At 40.4% G+C, this 21,729-nt stretch overlaps 3 protein-coding genes across 3 annotated transcripts in view; all 3 read left to right on the top strand.

The window, feature by feature from the left end:
• Window positions 1-6,499, top strand: part of abca3b (ATP-binding cassette, sub-family A (ABC1), member 3b) — a 40,848-nt gene extending 34,349 nt beyond the window's left edge. Inside the window, exons 32-40 of the mRNA XM_083976556.1 lie at window positions 2,679-2,787; window positions 2,879-3,041; window positions 3,177-3,326; window positions 3,524-3,684; window positions 4,009-4,188; window positions 4,274-4,415; window positions 4,782-4,966; window positions 5,074-5,215; window positions 5,372-6,499. Coding sequence (XP_083832682.1) covers window positions 2,679-2,787; window positions 2,879-3,041; window positions 3,177-3,326; window positions 3,524-3,684; window positions 4,009-4,188; window positions 4,274-4,415; window positions 4,782-4,966; window positions 5,074-5,215; window positions 5,372-5,559 — 1,420 coding nt within the window. The 3' untranslated portion in view covers window positions 5,560-6,499. The remainder of the gene's footprint in view (window positions 1-2,678; window positions 2,788-2,878; window positions 3,042-3,176; window positions 3,327-3,523; window positions 3,685-4,008; window positions 4,189-4,273; window positions 4,416-4,781; window positions 4,967-5,073; window positions 5,216-5,371) is intronic.
• Window positions 6,500-6,659: 160 nt separating this feature from the next.
• On the top strand, window positions 6,660-11,101 carry LOC310989481 (cytochrome P450 2K1-like). The gene is made up of 9 exons (XM_083976552.1): window positions 6,660-6,964; window positions 7,061-7,223; window positions 8,150-8,299; window positions 8,478-8,638; window positions 8,957-9,136; window positions 9,223-9,364; window positions 9,673-9,857; window positions 10,380-10,521; window positions 10,663-11,101. The coding sequence occupies exons 1-9, from the start codon at window positions 6,755-6,757 to the stop codon at window positions 10,848-10,850; spliced, it is 1,521 nt and encodes a 506-aa protein (XP_083832678.1). The 5' UTR covers window positions 6,660-6,754; the 3' UTR covers window positions 10,851-11,101.
• Window positions 11,102-13,584: 2,483 nt separating this feature from the next.
• On the top strand, window positions 13,585-17,889 carry LOC310989483 (cytochrome P450 2K1-like; the record flags this gene model as incomplete). Its single annotated transcript, XM_083976554.1, has 9 exons — window positions 13,585-13,782; window positions 13,897-14,059; window positions 14,138-14,287; window positions 14,600-14,760; window positions 15,828-16,007; window positions 16,384-16,525; window positions 17,150-17,334; window positions 17,457-17,598; window positions 17,702-17,889. 9 exons carry the CDS (start codon window positions 13,585-13,587, stop codon window positions 17,887-17,889), a joined length of 1,509 nt encoding a protein of 502 aa, XP_083832680.1.
• Window positions 17,890-21,729: the final 3,840 nt, after the last annotated feature.

Raw genomic sequence — 21,729 nt, 5'->3', positions numbered from 1 at the left:
ATGATGAGGATGTTATGTACTTTGCAAACTTCAGTTAACACAATTTGAATATATGTATATTTTATAGTTTATAGAGATGCTACTGTAAATACCTGCTCCTCATTTATCACAGTGGATTTTTTTTTCACAAACTCACTTGTACTTTTGCTTTACAATTTATCAAAGATACTTTGCCAGAAAATGGTAGAAATTACATTTATAGTCTGTAAATTAAATTAGATCCTTTTTGGTTTTCCTTCTATATATTAAAAACTTTGTGTAGCTCAGTAGCTGATGGAAAAATACAAAGAGTTATTTTAACCTTGTCTATTATATGTCCTGGCTAGCAGGATAGTTTTGTGAGAAGTCTCAGTCCTGTTTTAGTTTGTGTTAAACTGTTGCAAAATGTCTGCTACTGCTCTTGAATGTGCCCTCATACTGACACCAGTGCACCAGGTGAAGCAAATCTTAATAAATGACTGATGGCCTGCCTTTGTGCCAGTTCTCCCCAGTCAAACAAAGAACTCCGTTGTGTCGTCTCTTAATATGTTTGCAAACAGTTTGCAAAGCGGCCTTGATGATGGTGGAGGCATGCATGCTGGCGCCAAAAGGCAAAGTCAAAACTAAAGCCATCTTCCTTGCGACATAAGAGATGACGGAGCTGTTGATAGGCAATATGACGTGTCTTAGCACGTTTGCTATATAGGCTACACCCAAGCAAAGCATCTTTGGGACAGTCTCAATGTCCATATTGCTATATATAGCGCTTGCTCTACCAACTGAGCTAAATGACACCCCAGTGATTTTGTTATTCAAAAGATGCAGTAGATTTATGCTTTATTTATAGCAATTGTATATAATATGTTTTCTTTTTTTTGCAAAAAGAAAAGAAGAGCTGAATGTAAGGTGAGCTAAATACTCACAATATATCAGCGATAAAACTGTAACTAAAATGTTACATTCGGTACCCCATAGCTATTAAAAACAGGTGTTGAGTTAAGAAAATATCAGGCTGAATGTGATTGATGTATTGATGTAGACCAACAGGAAGACTGCTCTGACCTTTGAGCTGTTTCTGAAACTTTTTTTTGTTTTGCTGCAGCTATGCATTCTGTGTGTGTGTGTGTGTGTGTGTGTGTGTGTGTGTGTGTGTGTGAGAGAGAGAGAGAGACACAGGATGACAACACATTATTCCTGAATTCATCCAACAGTGCTATACTTCTAAAACAAATGAAAACCAATAGATGTGTCAATATGCAGTGGTCAAACTGTACAGTAACATCTTCAATGTAGAACTGCTCTGTCCAGAAAATGCAATAAAAAGGCTCATTAGTGGAGAAGATGGTAACAGAACACTTAATATCTTACAGAAACGCAAAAAGCACTCACTTTAATCAATTGTTTAACTGCTTTATTTCATTTACAGCATTTTGTTTTTTTCATGTCACCTGCTCTTCAAATGCTGAATACAAATTAAAGCAGAAGTGAGTGATCCGGTCGTTTTCGCTAATGCTGCGTTCCAGGCAGGCTTTTGAAATCGTAAATTACAGCTTCAAGTCAAAACTTACGACTTTGTAGCGTTCCAGGCAACCCACTCGTGTTTTTCCGACCTGTTTTACCGGTGAAAGTCACTATAACGGCCACTCGTAACTTCCGACCGGTGAACTCGTACCAGATCGAACTGGTACCACTTCACGGTCGGAAAAATACGAGTTTCCTTGAACGCACCATAACAGTCCTCGTCGCTACGTCACCACATTCACGGCGTTCCTTGGCTGCACACACAGCCCTGCATGCCGTTCTCTCTCCTCATTGGATAAAAACTGTAGGATACGATAAATGTTTTCTCTTCGGCTCAGAGCAGAGCAGAGGGACTGAGAGACCCGTGTTTCAGTCCAAACACTCTATGTAAGTGATTGCTGTCGGAAGATATAACTATTTAAGACTTATATTAACACAAATATATCACTCACTTCTGCTTTAATGACCTGGTCATCCTCTTGTGTGGTTAGATTGTAGCCTACCTGGACTCACTGATGTAATAGAAAGCTTTTTTTTTTTTCTTTTGACATTTTAATGTACAAAACAGTGCTGTTTTTCCGTGATGGTGGATTAGGATTAAAATCAAACATTGTGTTACAGTAAGTAGCCTAATGTAAAAGAAGGCGCCTTTACTCAATGTGTTATGTAGCTACAGTACTTTTATTTTGAAGGATGTTTGTTGTGCGCTCCCGGATGTGACGTGTGTAGCTTGCCCCGGGAAAAATGTCTGGAAAATAAAGCAATGGTGGAAGCTGTACTGAAGTGGAGTTTGAATAAAAATCCTTAACACATTGGACAAACATTGCCAATGGCATCAAAGAAGGGAACTCCTCCACGAACCCGTGTGTCTGCCAAAATGTCAGATTAAATCTGACCTTGTGTTTGAGTTGTTCGGTTTTGCAACTCCTCTGAGCGTGCAAACAAAGCCCAGAGGGGAGGGGAGATGCTAGTAACCCTAAACCTGCAACGACATTCCGGTTGTTTATATGAGCACAGAGCAGCTCAGAGTGTCAAGTGTAGGTCGATCGGAGGAGAACAACAAGAGCAGCGCAACAAATGGCTCTTTTGGATGATGTTGTTTTCTTCCTGTTCTCCAGTCCCACCACCCTGCTGGGGGCTGCTGCTGTCCTACTCGGCCTCTACCTTGTGTCCAGCAGCTTTATCACCGGGGAAATAGGAAGAGAGCCCCCGGGGCCGAGACCCCTGCCCCTGCTTGGTAACCTGTTGCAGCTTGATCTCAAGAGACCATACCAAACCCTCTTTGAGGTAAATTGAACATAATCCTCATATTTTATAACACATTGCAAAGTTTACTTGTTCTTACATGATCTGATCTGATGACTGCATTTTTTTTCAGTTTTCAAAGAAGTATGGATCTGTATTTACCGTGTACTTAGGGACCAAAAATGTGGTGGTCCTGGCTGGATACAAGACGGTCAAAGAGGCTCTGGTCAGTTATGCAGAAGAATTTGGAGAACGAGAAATATCCCCCATATTTTATGAAACCAATCAAGGTCATGGTAGGACACGATCACCTTTACGTTGTTTATACATTAACACAAGAGCAAAATTACTTTCATAGGGTGTCCTAATTTTTTTCTTCACATGGCTGTATGTATGACATAGTGCATCTTTTTATTTTGCATGTTTATTAGGAATTCTATTTGCAAATGGGGAATCATGGAAAGAGCTGAGACGTTTTTCCATCACCACCCTGCGAGACTTTGGGATGGGTAAAAGAGTGGCCGAGGAGAAAATCTTGGAAGAGAGCCAGTATCTGATCCAAATGTTTGAGGATCACAGAGGTACATTGTTAATGTATTTATATACAATTATGATATATAAGGTGGGAATTTGTAATGAGTGTCATTTCCTTACAGGCCAGGAAACTGACATAAGGACCAAGAGCCACATATTAGCATTTACCTTATGACCTTATGTTGATCCTCAAGTGCTACAATGTATCATCGTATAACATTTTGTTTCTTGTGGCCTTTTATAGGGAAATCATTTGACACGTCTTGTCCGGTGAATTATGCAACATCAAACATTATCTCCTCTATTGTGTATGGGAGCAGATTTGAATACGATGACCCTCGATTTAAAAACTTGGTGAGAAGAGCAAATGAGACAATACGCATCGTAGGCTCTGCATCGATACAGGTGAGCTTCAGGTTTGCTGTGTGAAGGGGAGGACATGAGTGTATATATATATATATATATATACATACATACATACATACATACATACATACATACATATATATATATATATATATATATATATATATATATATTTTTTTTTTACAAGATAAAATAGTTACAGATAGAGAAATATAAGTTACAAATTTGGTCTTTGGGGCAAATTTCAAAGGATGAACCAGAGAAAAAATATAAGATATAAAAAAATATATATATTATTGAACTGTTGAATAACTAATTTTCCATATACATGAGAGCTAATAAAAAATCTCTCTCTCTCCACAGCTTTACAACATGTTTCCCAGGCTGTTCAGGTTCATAAAAAACCGGCAGCTGATATTTAAAAATGTGGAAATGAGTGTCAGAGATGTCAAAGAATTGTTCAAGCAGTTGAAAGAGACCCTGAACCCTCACACATGCAGGGGGCTGGTGGACTGTTTTCTCATTCGCAAGCAGAAAGAAGAGGTAAGATGACATGTTTCATGTTTTCATCTGACACAAAGACATACGTGGCCCTTTTCTAATAGTATGTGGGTGTTATTTCCTTCAGGACTCCTGTATTAGGGACACTCACTACAACGAGAAAAACCTGATATTCACAATAACAAACCTGTTTTCTGCTGGCACTGACACTACAGCGGCTACGCTGAGATGGGGTCTGCTGCTTATGGCCAAATATCCACATATACAAGGTACAGTAAGATGCAATTTGTGAGTCTTTTATTTTTGTTGTGCATATTTAGTTTTAAACACTTGGCAAAAATGACAATATAAACTTAGTTTCAGGTCCTGGCTTAACATCTTACTTCACATAAGAATTCAAAATGTTCAGACCCGTCTTTGTTATTTTGTTCCAGTTTTGATTTAATTTTATAATGTAAGCAAAATAAACACACTTCATCAGGTGTTTTTATGTATTTTTGCATTCATCTATTTATGTATTATTTTCTATAATTGTATATCATTTCACCATGTAAAAAATATTTGAACAATTGTCGAGACCTTTAAGAAGCTTAAAGAGGCCCCTGGTTTATCAATGTCCTATTTTGTGGCTCCAGACCAGGTCCAAGAGGAGCTGAGCAGGGTGATAGGAAGCCGTCAGGTTCGGGTAGAGGACAGGAAGAACTTGCCCTACACTGACGCTGTCATCCATGAGACACAGAGACTCGCCAACATTGTCCCCATGTCTCTTCCTCACAAAACCAGTCGAGACGTCACCTTCCAGGGCTACTTTATCAAAGAGGTCAGTGTCTCACATCTGTGTCAGTGCTTATCCACACAAAACCCCTGAAGACAAGACAGTGCTTTTATTCTAAGACGCTAAGAAAATGCTCTTCTATTTGCCTGCAGGGAACCACTGTGTTTCCCCTTCTTACCTCTGTCCTGTATGATGAGAGCGAGTGGGAGAGCCCACACACTTTCAACCCTTCCCACTTCCTGGATGAGGAGGGTAAATTTATCAGGAGAGATGCCTTCATGCCGTTTTCTGCAGGTATAACAACCTTGTTGGGCTTGGTTTTCTCAAGACTAATAGCCTAGATGTTTTATAGTTCTGCAGGTTCAACAGTTTTTTATTCTTTACATCTTTACAGATTAGAGCTGATTTCCCCTTGAATTGACACGACTGTTGCTACTCATTGTTTTGCAGGTCGCAGGGTGTGTCTCGGAGAGAGTCTAGCAAAGATGGAGCTCTTCCTCTTCTTCACCTCTCTCCTCCAGCACTTTCGCTTCACTCCTCCACCAGGAGTCACAGAGGATGAACTGGACCTGACACCAGCTGTGGGCTTAACCCTCAGTCCTTCGCCTCATAAACTGTGTGCTGTCAGTCGGCAGTGAGGAGGGACAATCAGAGCGTGGCCAGCAGATGTCCCCACCCTCAAGACTCAGACCAGACCATGGTGAAGGAGATAGAAAAGCATGTGACAGCTCAGTGTTTTAAGAGTGTACTTTTTGCCTGAGATGACATTGATGAGGATGGCATGTAATTTGCAAACTTTAGTTAACACAATTTGAATATATGTTTATATTTTATAGTTTATAGAGATGCTACGGTAAATTCCTGCTCCTCATTTATGACAGTGGATTTTTTTTCCCCACAAACTCTCTTGTACTTTTGCTTTACAATTTATCAAAGATACTTTGCTAGAATAAAATACAGTGTTTTTTTAACCTTGTCTATGATATGTTCTGGCTAGCAGGAAAGTTTTGTGAGAAATCTCAGAATGCTTCTTTATTAATTGTACAGAGCTACATGACAGTGGAGTGAGTAAATGTTTTAGTAGTTGATTCACTAGCATATGTTACATAGACTATAGACTGGACCAACAATAATCAACAGGAGTGTTGAAACTCCCAGAGTGAGGTCACAAGATCACTACTGGGTGTAGGAAAAAAGGAAAAACATCCTTACACACAGAGTAAGACATACTTGTTTTGGTTGAACTCCTCACAGCTCATAAACACAACGGTTACAGATGGATATTTATTGAAATACCAAGCCAAATGGTTGGACACAGTTAGGTCTACACATGTGAGTTCTTGAAGATACACACACAACAGTAAACAGGTCATCAGCAGAAATGTCATGAAACATCTCACCTATAGTACAGGTCATCCACAGTATTAGATGTACCTGGACTCACTGATGTCATGTAGAAAGCTTTTTTGACATTTCAGCAGTGTACAAGACAGTGCTGTTTCTCCGTGATGGTGGATTAGGATTAAAATCGAACATTGGACAAACAATGCCAAAGGCATCAAAGAAGGAAACTCCTCCATGAACCTGTGTGTCTGCAAAAATGTCAGATTAAAACTCTGGTTAAACCTGCATGGCCTTGTGTTTGAGTTGTTCGGTTTTGCAACTCCTCTGAGGTGTGAATCTGAGGTGTGTGCAAACAAAGCCCAGAGGGGCGGGGAGGGGAGATGCTTAGTAACTAAACCTGCAACGACATTCCGGTTGTTTATGTGAGCACAGAGCAGCTCAGGTTGTCAACTGTGGGTCGGTCAGAGAAGAACAAGAGCAGCGCAACAAATGGCTCTTTTGGATGATGTTGTTTTCTTCCTGTTCTCCAGTCCCACCACCCTGCTGGGGGCTGCTGCTGTCCTGCTCGGCCTCTACCTTGTGTCCAGCAGCTTTATCATCGGGGAAATAGGAAGAGAGCCCCCGGGGCCGAGACCCCTGCCCCTGCTTGGTAACCTGTTGCAGCTTGATCTCAAGAGACCATACCAAACCCTCTTTGAGGTAAATTGAACGTAATCCTCCCATTTTGTAACACATTGCAAAGTTTACTCGTTCTATGATTTGATCTGTGACTGCATTTTTATTTTATTTTTTCAGTTTTCAAAGAAGTATGGATCTGTATTTACCGTGTACTTAGGGACCAAAAAAGTGGTGGTCCTGGCTGGATACAAGACGGTCAAAGAGGCTCTGGTCAGTTATGCAGAAGAATTTGGAGAACGAGAAATATCCCCCATATTGTATGAAACCAATCAAGGTCATGGTAGGACTCACCTTTATGTTGTTTATACATTCAGCAAAATTATTACGGGTGCTGTTTTTGTCTTATGTTACCATTAAAACAAACAAACAAAAAAACAGTTTCAGTGTTTTTAAATTTAGTGTAGTAGATGTATCATAAGTGAGTATATAGAGTCATGTGAAAAACACACATATGAAAGCCTGTGTGTGTGTGTGTGTGTGTGTGTGTGTGTGAGGAACTATTAGTCCGGTTGCTTTTCCGCTGCTTTGCTAACCCTGGCCATGTGCATCGAAGCTGGTGAGAAATCAATCAGTAGAGCGGTATATATCATCAATGTTACAACGTGTAGCCTGTGTAGTTTAATTTGTCATAGGCGGCGGCCCCGATCTTGCAAAGTTGGTTTTCAGCAGAAGTCCTTATGTTCTCTCAGGCAAACTTCAGTTGGGCCGTTAGAGAGCAAAGGTAGGACCTCTTATCTTTTTAAATACCTTACCAGACTCCTAAAATGCTGCAATATTCTTTCTGAAGGCCTCAGACAGCTCTTTCGATGTCACCATGGTTCCCTTTCACTTCAACAGTCAGGATCACACCAAACTAAATGGTTTAAATGGGGCTAACCTTCAAAAAGCTCAGTAACAATGTTCAGATGATGTGCGCCTGATGTGATACACCCGTGTGTGATTTTAGCCATTTAAGTGGGAATAAATGTGGGGGTGTCCTAACTTCTTTTTTTTTAAATCCCATTTCACAGAGAAACATTAAAAAGTGTTTTCTTCAGTTTTAAATGTTTAGTTATATTACTTGAATCTCCCAGTATTGTTAAATTGATATTAAATATCCATATGCTCATATATTTTTTTTAAACACAGGCTTTCATAAGGTGTCCTAATTTTTCACATGTCTGTATATGACATAGTACATATTTTTTTATTTTGCATGTTTATTAGGAATTCTATTTGCAAATGGGGAATCATGGAAAGAGCTGAGACGTTTTTCCATCACCACTCTCCGAGACTTTGGGATGGGTAAAAGAGTGGCCGAGGAGAAAATCTTGGAAGAGAGCCAGTATCTGATCCAAATGTTTGAGGATCACAGAGGTACGTTGTTAATGTATTTATATACAATTATGATATATAAGGTGGGAATTTGTAATGAGTGTCAATTCCTTACAGGCCAGGAAGCCACATATTAGCGTTTACCTTATGACCTTATGTTGATCCTCAAGTGCTACAATGTATCATCTTATAACATTTTGTTTCTCGTGGCCTTTTATAGGGAAATCATTTGACACGTCTTGTCCGGTGAATTATGCAACATCAAATATTATCTCCTCTATTGTGTATGGGAGCAGATTTGAATACGATGACCCTCGATTTAAAAACTTGGTGAGAAGAGCAAATGAGACAATACGCATCGTAGGCTCTGCATCGATACAGGTGAGCTTCAGGTTTGCTGTGTGAAGGGGAGGACATGAGAGATGACTTTACTAAGCTCTCATAACTGGCAAATTTGATATATACATACACATATATATATATATATATATTTTTTTTTACAAGATAAAATTGTTACAGATAGAGAAATATAAGTTACACATTTGGACTTTGGGGCAAATTTCAAAGGATGAACCAGAGGAAATTGTATATACAGTATAAGATATTAAAAAATATATATTATTAAACTGTTGAATAACTGATGTGAAAATTCTCCATATACATGAGAGCTAATAAAAAACATCTCTTCTCTCTCCACAGCTTTACAACATGTTTCCCAGGCTGTTCAGGTGGATAAAAAACCGGCAGCTGATATTGAAAAATGTGGAAATGACTGTCAGAGATGTCAAAGAATTGTTCAAGCAGTTGAAAGAGACCCTGAACCCTCACACATGCAGGGGGCTGGTGGACTGTTTTCTCATTCGCAAGCAGAAAGAAGAGGTAAAATGACATGTTTCATGTTTTTCATCTGACACAAAGACATACTTGGCCCTTTTCTAATAATATGTGGGTGTTATTTCCTTCAGGACTCCTGTATTAGGGACACTCACTACAATGAGAAAAACCTGATATTCACAATAACAAACCTGTTTGCTGCTGGCACTGACACTACAGCGGCTACGCTGAGATGGGGTCTGCTGCTTATGGCCAAATATCCACATATACAAGGTACAGTAAGATGCAATTTGTGAGTCTTTCATTTTTGTTGTGCATATTGAGTTGTATAACCTCTTGGCAAAAATGACAAAATAAACTTGGTTTCAGGTCCTGGCTTAACATCTTACTTCACATTTAGTAAACATAAGAATTCAAAATGTTCAGACCTGTCTTTGTGATTTTGTTCCAATTTTGATTTAATAAAAGCAATAATAATTGTATATCATTTCACCATGTAAACAATATTTGAACAATTGTCGAGACCTTTAAGAGGCTTAAAGAGGCCCCTGGTTTATCAATGTCCTATTTTGTCCCTCCAGACCGGGTCCAGGAGGAGCTGAGCAGGGTGATAGGAAGCCGTCAGGTTCGGGTAGAGGACAGGAAGAACTTGCCCTACACTGACGCTGTTATCCATGAGACACAGAGACTTGGCAACATTGCCCCTATGGCCATCCCTCATAGGACCAGCAGAGATGTCACCTTCCAGGGCTACTTCATCAAAGAGGTCAGTGTCTCATCTGTGTCAGTGCTTATCCACACAAAACCCCTGAAGACAAGACAGTGCGTTTATTCTAAGACTTGTAGTGTATTTTCTACCTCCTAATATGTTAAGTAATTTACCCTGAAGGTTAATTGTGAGGGCGGACGTTATCACACATGCTGGACACCTACTACTGAGCCTTGAGTACATAAATACTGAAGTCTGAAAAGGAGGTCCAAAGTAACTGATGGCATCAGCTACCACTCAGTGTGGCAGCTGACTCTTATTGATTAAATAATCATTCCTTCTGTTTAGAGAGGTGGAGTTTTAGAGAACATACTATATAAGGTCAGGACTTTTGGCCAAGACCCAGAAGTCTCATAATTGGCTCCAGAGGCTTCTCGAAGATTCGGCTTTTTGACACTGTATCTTAAACCATTTTTTACCATCTACAAAGAAGACGTGTCAGAGTGGTCATCTTTTCATCAGCATCGACATCAAAATATACCACAGATTCTAAGAAAATGCACTTCTATTTGCCTGCAGGGAACCACTGTGTTTCCTCTTCTTACCTCTGTCCTGTATGATGAGAGCGAGTGGGAGAGCCCACACACTTTCAACCCTTCCCACTTCCTGGATGAGGAGGGTAAATTTATCCGCAGAGATGCCTTCATGCCCTTTTCTGCAGGTATAACAACCTTGTTGACCTTTGTTTTCTCAAGACTATAGATGTTTTATAGTTCTGCAGGTTTTTATTCTTTACATCTTTACAGATTAGAGCTGATTTCCCCTTGAATTGACACGACTGTTGCTACTCATTGTTTTGCAGGTCGCAGGGTGTGTCTCGGAGAGAGTCTAGCAAAGATGGAGCTCTTCCTCTTCTTCACCTCTCTCCTCCAGCACTTTCGCTTCACTCCTCCACCAGGAGTCACAGAGGATGAACTGGACCTGACACCAGCTGTGGGCTTCACCCTCTCTCCTTCGCCTCATAAGCTGTGTGCTGTCAGCCGGCAGTGAGGAGGGACAATCAGAGCGTGGCCAGCAGATGTCCCTATCCTCAAGAACAGGATTGGTGAAAAGGCACTATGTCATCAGGAGACAGAAGAGACAGCTCAGTGTTTTAAGAGAGTACTTTGCCTGGCATGGTCATGGAAGAAATGAAGAAATAATGGGGACATGTAGCATTTGTAAACTTTATTTTACACAAAATGATACAATTTGAATATATTTTAATAGTAGGCTATGTAAAAGGTAAAGGTAAAGGTACTTATTTGTCACATACAGCTAGTACAGTGAGATTCTTTCTCTGCATTTAAACCATCCCTGAGGAGCAGTGGGCAGCCATGGCGCGGCGCCCTGGGACCAACTCTTTTCTTTCCACATAATATTAAAGATTCGGTGTAGCCTCAATATTTTCTGATGAAAACAAACAAAAAGTAAAAGGAATCCAAAGGGTTTCATGAAGACGTGTTATATAATTTAGGATTTTGTTAGTTGACATTTTCTTTCCCCCCTAACCAGCTAAATGCTTCTTTATTCATTGTACAGCGCTACATACTCAGTCTTCAGGTTAGTGCTGAGTCATTGATTTGCTGGTAGCAGCTTGATCTGCCTCTCACCAAGAAGGTTGAACTACTGTGTTCTTAAGAGATGTGTTTCTACTTGTCAGTACTAAAGGGTATTGAATTTTAACTGACAGTTTATAAACTGACAGATATAATAAAGCTGCTCAGGCAGTTTCTTGAATAGGCCTCTGTTCAGATTTGCAAAAACACAGCTATAAAGTTTCTGTTGTTGTTATGCTGTTGAGAGGTGGTGATGAAGGGTATCAGCAGTTTCAGTTCAATCGGTCAAGATCTGGAGGTAGCTCTCTGCATAAAAACGTGGATTAACCTAACCAGTCGGTCCAGTCTGTGTTGATGTGTGAAGCAACAACACAAAGGCTAACGTTATTTGTTGTCCAATCCTGCACCATCGTTTTTTTTGTCGTTTTTTTTAGGCAAGAAGCAAAATGTTCTGGAACTGTCAGCGTTATCTCCTCCTGTGAAAATAAAAAGGCTGCCTACAATGAATACGTTTTTATTTTATTTTTTCCTGTTGCTGTCAACGTGTTTGATTGTATTTTTGTGTATTAATGTTGTCACTGTAGCCTATTCATTCTCCTGTGTTGCTGTCGATAAAGAAAAAAAATATCAATTTTTGTTTCAGCTCATTTTTCACTTCCTGTTTTATTTTGGTGCGTCAAACTTTCCCTCTCGTTTCAGATATCCACCTCCTACCACTGTAGCCGATGTTTTCCACTCTTTTGATTGTCAGCCCTGTCTTCATGTGTTGCACCTGTGTCCACTAATTGCCCCCCCCCCCCCCCCCCCCCCCTTTCATCAGCCAGCTGCCTTCCTGCCAGCTTGCCTTCATTCCAGCTGCCTCTTGGCTCACGGTGCGGTCACACTGGAAGGCAAAGCGAATTTTTTTTTTCGCGCGACGAGATTACATAAAGCAATGTCTAAAGGCATAGCTATCCGATGGTGTTCTGCAAACTACAGGTACCCTACAGATGGATCTAGGATGTAAATATTTCTGTGACTTATTCTTTGACGGCGGCTGCTTTCTGTCACCGCCCCCTGCTGCTGCCGCCTGGTCTCGTCCACCTTCCAGGCGAGGCGCAGTTACACTTGACACCAAAACTGCCACTCGCAGGCAGATGAACATATGGTGATAGGCAGAAATAACCTAAACTTCACAAAGCACTGTCCCATAGCATGCTGGGAAACTCCTCCCACATGCCCCCCAACAAGCTGCAATATTATTCACCCAGACATGAGGACGTGAGTTGTTATAGGCTAGGCTACTGCGTATTCTTGTAGTCACTGTATTTATGACCAGCTGCTTTATTGCCCTTTGGATTTGCCTACCTGTTTGACTACCTAAACTAGTTTAGATTAAAAAACCTGCCTCATTGTGAGTCCTCATCTTGTGGTCATGAAACTACAACATTAGCTTCATATATTCAGTGGCAATAATAAGCCCATTAGAGGAAAAATAAATCACATAAATTTATATTCATTAGAATGATTTGATGACACAATTTGCCATGGATCTAAACTTGTCTTGGTCTTACTGTGTATTTTTGCGTAGGCTATTGTGTTACCTTCTCTTGTGGACACAGCAGGAAAACAGGTTTCTGCATAGAGAGATGTAACCTTATCTAAAACGCACCTCCTACCACCTCTATAAGACCTTTGTATATTTTCAGTTTTTCCCTTCCATTCTTCTTGGAGCTTCATGTCTGTATTTTTCCAGCTTGTGTATCCGAGCTGCCTAATCCTGATTGATGTTTAAAGTATGTCTGACAGATGGGCGGATCTGCTCGTTCACATGCACAGGGGAGGTGATAATTGCAATTCATGGTGCATTCTTATTGAAACCTTTCTAAAAGAGGGTGGCAAACAACTTGTTCCACCTGACAGCTGCAGACCTGTTAGGGGCGGGTCACATTAGGTTTTGCTAATGTGTTAATGTTCCCTCAGTGTTGCATCCACTTCCGTTGCTGTTAAGAGTTCAGCTTTGGGTGACAGTGCTTCTTTGCTGCACCTTTTTGATACAGGCATTATTCTACCACTTGACGTTTCAAACATGTAAATGTGAGTTGGATAAAACTCTTTCAATTCACAGAGGAGCAACTTGATTTCTCTGTCAAGACGGTAAAAGGTGTGTGTTGGAGAGGATTCTGGGGTAAAAAGCTTCCTGCATCATGTTGGAGGATCTTCTTCAGTCCTCTGCCTTGGTCTCCCTGCTGGGGGCCATTGTGGGCCTGTTGGTCCTCCGCCTCCTTTTCTCCAACTTCAGGTCCCAGGGAAACCGCGCTGAGCCTCCAGGACCTAAACCGCTTCCCCTGCTTGGTAACCTGCTTCAGGTGGATCTCAAGAGACTCGACAGCTCTCTTTTTGATGTGAGAAATGTCTTGTGGATCTGAGGGAGGCTGCAGCCATACTTAGGATTTGGGTAAATTCAATGTCTTATTTACAACTGTAAGTCTCACTTGTATTTGTCTTGGTATTTTTAGCTGTCTAAAAAATATGGACCAGTGTTCACGGTCTACTTTGGACCCAAGAAGGTGGTGGTCCTGGCAGGATACAGGACAGTCAAACAGGCTCTGGTGAATCATGCTGAGGAGTTTGGAGACAGAGAGGTCACTCCCTTATTCTATGATTTCAACAAAGGACATGGTAAGAAAATATTTTATATTTTTGTTGCTAGTTGATTTTTTTTGTTGGTGTTCAAACTAGTTAACCACTTGTTTACAGGTATACTCTTTTCCAATGGCGACTCGTGGAAAGAAATGAGACGTTTTGCTCTGGCTACACTGAGAGATTTTGGGATGGGCAAGAAGATAAGTGAAGGAAAAATCATAGAGGAATGTCTCTACCTGGTCGAGGAGTTTGAAAAACATAAAGGTATGTCCTCTAAGGCACATCTCCTATTTTATAGGGTGAACTTGAACCATATTCATGCTAATGAGATCATTTTTTTTAATCAAACCCTACAGTTTGGTGCTTATTCAGATAATTTGTATCAGACAGACATAGAAGATTGTTTGTCCCATGCAATAGCATGTCCTGTACTCTTCCACTCTAGTGCTGCTAAAGATCAACAATACATTAGAGAAACACTGGTTCAAAAGAATAATCCTAGTTTGGATGCTGTAGTGATAACAATTTACTGCTCACATCATGCATTTGTTTTGTCTCTAACTCTTTTTCTCTCAGATAAAGCCTTCAACAACAGTAGGGCAATTAATTTTGCATCTTCAAACATTATATCAGCTCTCATGTTTGGGAAGAGATCTGAATACGAAGACCCTGACCACCAGGCGATGGTGGAGAGGGATCATGAAATCATTCATTTGACAGGATCAACTTCCATCCTGGTACTGCAGCGTGTCTTGATGATTACAGCTTTATATGTTTGTTTTTTCTGTTTTTACATTGCTCTTCATTTGTGTATGTTTAAGACTTGTTAGAGGATTTTATGTGGAATTTGCAACTGTCTTCAAAAAACCCCTGAATATAAAAACCAGACGAAGAGTTCATTTTCAAAAGCAGATAACTCAGTTTAAAAAAAAATAAAAATTAAAAACATTTTTATATTATTATTTAAACTGTCATGGGATCTTTTAACTAGTGTGCGGTCTCCTTTTTTTTTCCTTACCTATATTATTATTTACACCAGGTGATATCAGTCAAACCAAAGTTGAGTGGCTTTGACCAAGGAGATGACATATCTAGCTTTATTGAAAAAAACACTATGCAAAGAATAATTCACAATTGTCAGCTCTTTTTTTTCAAAATGGCATTTATCTGCTTTTTCTTCAAATGGAAAATAAAACCCACAAAGATGCTTATTATGAGAATCATATTTAGGATATTAAAGTAATAGTTCAGCTTTTTTGAAGTGAAGTTGTATGAGGTACAAATGGCCACTAAGTTTTATATCTGCAGACTGCAGTTGAAAGCTCCAACACCGGCGCATCGCGCTGCACTGAGACACAGGCAGTACACTGTTGTGAATGAGGGACAATTAATCAGCGTATTTTCGCCGCCTACGGGAAGTCCTGTCACAAAACAATACACCAGTTCAAGAGTACGATCTAAAGTAAAAATGTACAATGCATCAGCTGGTCGGAAAAAAATGTTTGTTTATGTGGAACTAACCAACTCACTCAGCACTCCTCGGTATTCCTCCACACAGGCAGGCTACGCGATGTGCTGCATCACTCCCCCTCCTCCACACACCACTGGTCCAAACAGCTGATAGGCGAAGTGATGCAGCACATCGTGGAGCCTGCCTGTGTGGAGGAGTACTGAGGAGTGATGAGCAGATATTATACTTAATGGCCATTTGTACTCATGCACCCCCACTTCAAAAAAGCTGCATTATCCCTTTAAGAGTTAGACTCTCCAATAATTTGATTGTTTTCTATGTCCACCTTTACAGATATACAACATATTTCCTTGGCTGGGCCCTTGTCTTAAAACCTGGAGGCACATAATGAAGAATGTTGAATATGGTATTGCTGACATAAAAAGGATCATAGCAGATCTGAAGGAGACTCTGAACCCTGACATGTGCAGATGCTTTGTTGATGTCTTCCTGAGCCGTAAGCAAAGTCTGGAGGTGAGGCGTCCAACTCCACTGAATCCACTCTTAGACTGACACCTATCCATACTGGTTGTCTGCTTGTCCCGCTCTCCTGAATGTGAATGATAAGAATTTAGTTTAAGGGTCAGTGTGACCTCAGGATCAGTTTGACCTCACAAAACACGTGTTGTGGCAAAAATGGGGGAATTCATTATATAACATAAAAAAACAAGTGAAGTGATGATATCATATGTATCATATCATATCGTAAGATCTTAATGGTCTGTGAAAGCATTTCTGGCCATGATTTAATGCAGCTACTCATGAAAATACATTTCCTAGAACTTGACTGGTTGGTTGGTTGGTTTCCAACCATGAAGCAATAATTCTAATACAATTCACTTTCATGCAGGAGTCTGGAGTTAAGGATTCACACTACCATGACAACAACCTGATGTACAGTGTGGCAAATTTGTTTGCAGCTGGGACTGACACGACCGGAAATTCTCTCTGTTGGTGTCTCCTTTTCATGGCCAAGTACCCTGATGTTCAAGGTGCAAAAAATACATCCACAGACTCAGTCTCAGTTTATAGTGCTCATTAAAATGCCGGCACATATTTGTGTAATTAAAGCAGAAGTAAGCGATCCGGTCGTTTTGGCTAATGCTGCGTTCCAGGCAGGCTTTTGAAACCGTAAATTACAGCTTCAAGTCACAACTTACGACTTTGTAGCGTTCCAGGCAACCCACTCGTGTTTTTCCGACCTGTTTTACCTGTGAAAGTCACTATAACGGCCACTCGTAACTTCTGACCCGTGAACTCGTACCAGATCGAACTGGTATGACTTCACAGGTCGGAAAAACACGAGTTACGGGTTGCCTTGAACGCACCATAACAGTCCTCGTCCCTACGTCACCACATTCACGCGCATCCCTTGGCTGCACACACAGCCCTGCATGCCGTTCTCTCTCCTCATTGGATAAAAACTGTAGGATACGAGAAAAGTTTTCTCCTCGGCTCAGAGCAGAGCAGAGTGACTGACAGACCCGTGATTCGGTCCAAACACTCTATGTAAGTGATTGATGTCGGAAGATATAACTATTTAAGACTTATATTAACACAAATATATCGCTTACTTCTGCTTTAAAAGATTTAAACCCAATTTTATGCCCATGCAGACCGGGTTCAAGAGGAGCTGAGCAGGGTGGTCGGCAGCCGTCAGGTCCGAGTAGAGGACAGGAAAAACTTGCCGTACACTGACGCTGTCATCCATGAGGCACAGAGACTTGCCAACATTATCCCTATGGCCATCCCTCATAGGACCAGCAGAGACGTCACCTTCCAGGGCTACTTTATCAAAAAGGTCAGTGTCTCACCTCAACTCAATAGAGATCCACACAGATTTGTATTTGTTGGACATGTTTTTCTATCTTTGAAAGAAAATGTTCTTTTGTTCTGAGAGAGACTTTCTTCTTCTGCCTGCAGGGAACCACTGTGTTTCCCCTTCTTACCTCTGTCCTGTATGATGAGAGCGAGTGGGAGAGCCCACACACTTTCAACCCTTCCCACTTCCTGGATGAGGAGGGTAAATTTATCAGGAGAGATGCCTTCATGCCCTTTTCAGCAGGTGTTACAACATTGATAACTTTTGTTCTTTTGAGATTTCAGACTTTCACTTTATGGTGACCACATGTGATCAAGGTGAACTCAGCAGCTATATGTTCTTGCAGGTCGTAGGGCCTGCCTCGGAGAGAGTTTGGCCAGAATGGAGCTCTTCCTCTTCTTCACCTCTCTTCTCCAGCGCTTTCGTTTCACTCCTCCACCTGGAGTTACAGAGGATGAATTGGATCTGACACCGGTTGTGGGCTTCTCCCTCACCCCCTCACCCCATGAGCTGTGTGCTATCACTCGCCAGTGAAGAAGTGCAGTGTGAAACTGGCAGCAGTGGATTTGTAGCTATCAACTATTATGACATTGATTGAAATGATTAGGGACAGATTTAGGATTTGGCTGACACAGCGCTGTGATAGATTTCTATATTGTTACTTCTGCTCATTCGTACCTGGCCTTTGATTTCTCGCTGTTTTTATTTTTTGTAAAGTATCTTTGATTATGTGGTTATCTTATAAATAAAATGTTTTATGTAAAATGTCTTCTTCATGCCTCACCTTTTGCCTTACTGACACTGACACATTACTATTGTCTGGAACTGGAACTGTCTACATCTGGGCAGTCCTGTCTAAGTTAGTGTTGGTTTTAACCTGCATTCCTGTCTATCACCACAGTCACTGAAGACAGGGATGGGGCCTTCTCGACACGATCTGTCAGGGAACACAAGTTAAATAGTGAACCATTGTCTTGCAATATTAGATCTTTGTGATCTACATTTCTTGGACAGTAAGTGTGGGACACACAAAAGTAAGACGATTCCATCACAGACAGTGGAAGTCGACATGATTGCACGATTGCATGCATTTTGACACGCAAGTGCTAACAATGTACTGTACATTGGAGTTCTTACAATAAAATCTTGCCTAAGTACTTTAAAACCTATGGGTGATGTCATCAGAGCTACATCATCATTCTTGGTGCTAACAGGCTCATTGTTGTGCCTGGGACTAATGTTATCAGGACGTAATATTAGGAGAAAGAAGTTGTTTGAGCTGATGGAGTCATCGCTCAATCTATCTTCAAGAGTGAAATAGCAAACACATGCCATTGTGATCATATAGTGCCTTCATAAAGAGCCACTATCAGTTTAAGTGCACTCTGTGTTTTTTTTGACACCCCTTTCTTGTAGTTGGCGAACCATTGAACCATCAGTTGATACATTGTGGCAAACAGCACATGTGAAAGGAAAAATATATCACTAGGGATATACATATCACTTATTTTTAATCTAAGTGTCCCAATTCATGCTCTATGCCAATCCCCCCCCCCTTTTTTTAATGAGGGACGTTTTATATAAAGTGCATGTTACTATTAATTTGTAACAGGTACAGGTTCATCTGGTTGTGCCAAAGAAAGAAGACAAACACAAAGGGAGCCTGAAGTCCAAAGTTTAAACCTATCCATTTGGCTTAGAAAAAAGGGGTAAGACCTCTTAAGTCTCGTCCCTAACTTTGGTATTTCTGTGTTAGGAAGAAAGAATGGCTGTAGTGGAAGCTGTTTTGCTCCAGTCCACCAGTACAACCACTTTACTGGGCGCATTTGTGATCCTGTTTATTCTCTATCTACTCTGCCCTAGCTCTGGATCTGAGCGAAAGGAGCCTCCAGGGCCACGGCCATTGCCTCTGCTTGGTAATTTGCTACAGTTGGATTTTAAGTCACCTCACAGGACGCTGAATGAGGTAAATAAAAGTGTGGATGCCAAATATTATGCCATATTATCGCACTATTTACAAACAAAATCCATTAACAGCTATAATATCGTATTTAGGGTAGATTTGATATGACTTTTGAAAGTTTTTAAGGTGTTGTGTATAGGTTACTAATTGTGTGTATGTGTTTGTGTGCTGCTGTTGCTATTGATTATTTTTGTATACATTTAAGCTCTACAAGAGGTATGGACCAGTAATCACTGTTCACTTTGGACCCAAAAAAATGGTGATGTTGGCTGGACTCAAGGCAATCAAACAGGCGCTGGTCAACAATGATGCATTTGAAGACAAAGAAACTCCACAAATTGTCACTGACCTGAAATTAGCACATGGTGAGGAACAACATTTATGCTATGTAATTTTGAACTTTTTTTAGGAGAATTGTTTTGCATGTGTATTTTATTATTTTTCTTGAAGGTTGTTGTTTTGTTCTACTTGACAACCATGTTGCTTTACCAAATGTATTTTGACAGAAAAAGCTTAAACCCTGTCATCTCCAGGAATTAATTTCTTAAACAGAGATTCATGGAAGGAGGTGAGGCATTTTGTACTGACTAAACTGAGAAAATGTGGAATGGGAAAGAGAGAAAATGAAGAGATGATTATAAAGGAGAGTCAGTACCTGATTGAAGTACTGAGACAGAAAGAAGGTAAGAAACCTTTGATACAAAAGCTTAATTTCTGTTTATGCCTAAACCAACAAGAAGACTTAAAAAAGACTCTTTGGCTGGTAAATGAAGTCGGCTAACAGGCCACTATGGCAAGTGAAAGAAATAGCCATTCCATGTCTGTGTAGTCTGAATCACTGAACTGATATCCAGCCAAACGATTCATGATTCATGGTGTTTTCACATGTTCATCAGATGCAAAGATGATACATTGTTTCATTTTTCAGCAGTGGCGGCACCAGAGAATTACTGGAGGGGGGCCGTTGGGTTGCCTGATTGTTTATGCTGTAGAAGTCTGATGCAACAAACACCAGCAAATAATGCGACTCTCCCCTCCTCCTCCTCTCCTCTGCTCTTCACTCCTCTTAGGGCTCCACTGAAACATCTGATACTATATGCACACATGCATGCACATGCACATTGACATTTATTAGGCAAACATTAAGTAACATAATTCAAGCCGACGCTTCAGTTGAAAACAATTGTCAATTTTATTTATATAGCACATTTCATATGGCGAGCATAAACTCAATGTGCAAGCCCTCTGCATAGCCGCTGCAGTTGCCGCTCATACCACTGATGGCTGCATCTACATGAAATGGCCTCGGTCGCATTTTCACTCGCCCGCATCATTACCCGGCCATTGTGACATTTTCCCATATTGCCTTATGGCCAGTCCGTCACTGAGTAGCTATAGGCCTACTGTATATCAAATCTTATATCATGAACTTATATGCTTCAATTATGACGAATTAGTCACTGGAAAATACCTTTTTTATTTTAGGTAAAGCCTTTGACACTACTAATCCAGTGAGCTATGCTGCTGCCAATATCCTCTGCTCATTTATCTATGGGAACAGATTTGAATATGACGACCCAAATTTCAGATCTATGGTGGATGAAACTAGACGGAATTTACGGATGATGAACTTCCCTTCAATTCAAGTAATTCAGTCCTTTATATTGTATTAATCTGTGCACATATCTACTGTATATATATGTTTGTCTGGTCATACCATTTACTGTCTGTTTAGACACAACTAACAAATCTGTGGAATTTGACAAATGTGTCCTTCAATCAAACATCTTAATCACATGCTGCAACAATTACTCACTTCAGCGTGTAAAAGTAACAAGAGAGAGTCCCATTCCACAAATTTTCTTACCTTGCACTGAGATGGGAGAAAGACGTCAAAGAGGAAATCATTTACTGTGTGAATGGTTTAATGGTTTGGACTTTGGCCAAGGTTAAACTGATCTCTAAAAGAGTTATTTGGTAAGTTTGGCTATTGCTGAATAACCAACATTAGCCATAACATCTCTGAAGTTTGAGGATGAAGTTGCAATACTCCTTTTATTCTGGTAAATTAACAGCAGTTAACAGTAATGTTGGCTATATAGCAAAAGCAATCCCTCCAGTAAACTGATAATGTGATGTTTGTGTATTTTCTTTTTTTTTTTAACAGTTATACAACAATTTTCCAAGGTTGTTCAGATGGATTGGAGCCCGAAAGCAAGTAATGAAGTCTTCATTTGCAAATAGGAGAAAGATGATGGAGTTGATCAGGAGCTTAGAGGAGACCCTCAATCCACAAATGTGCAGAGGTTTCGTGGATTATTTTCTTGTCCACAAGACACGGCTCAAGGTATACATTTAATTGTTTCCTGGTTTATGGGAACAGAAACTTTTTCACAACAAAGACCATCAGT

Source organism: Trachurus trachurus (genome assembly GCF_905171665.1).
Source record: "Trachurus trachurus genome assembly, chromosome: 8".
Lineage (NCBI taxonomy): Eukaryota > Metazoa > Chordata > Actinopteri > Carangiformes > Carangidae > Trachurus > Trachurus trachurus.
This window is presented reverse-complemented; position numbering and strand designations above follow the sequence as displayed.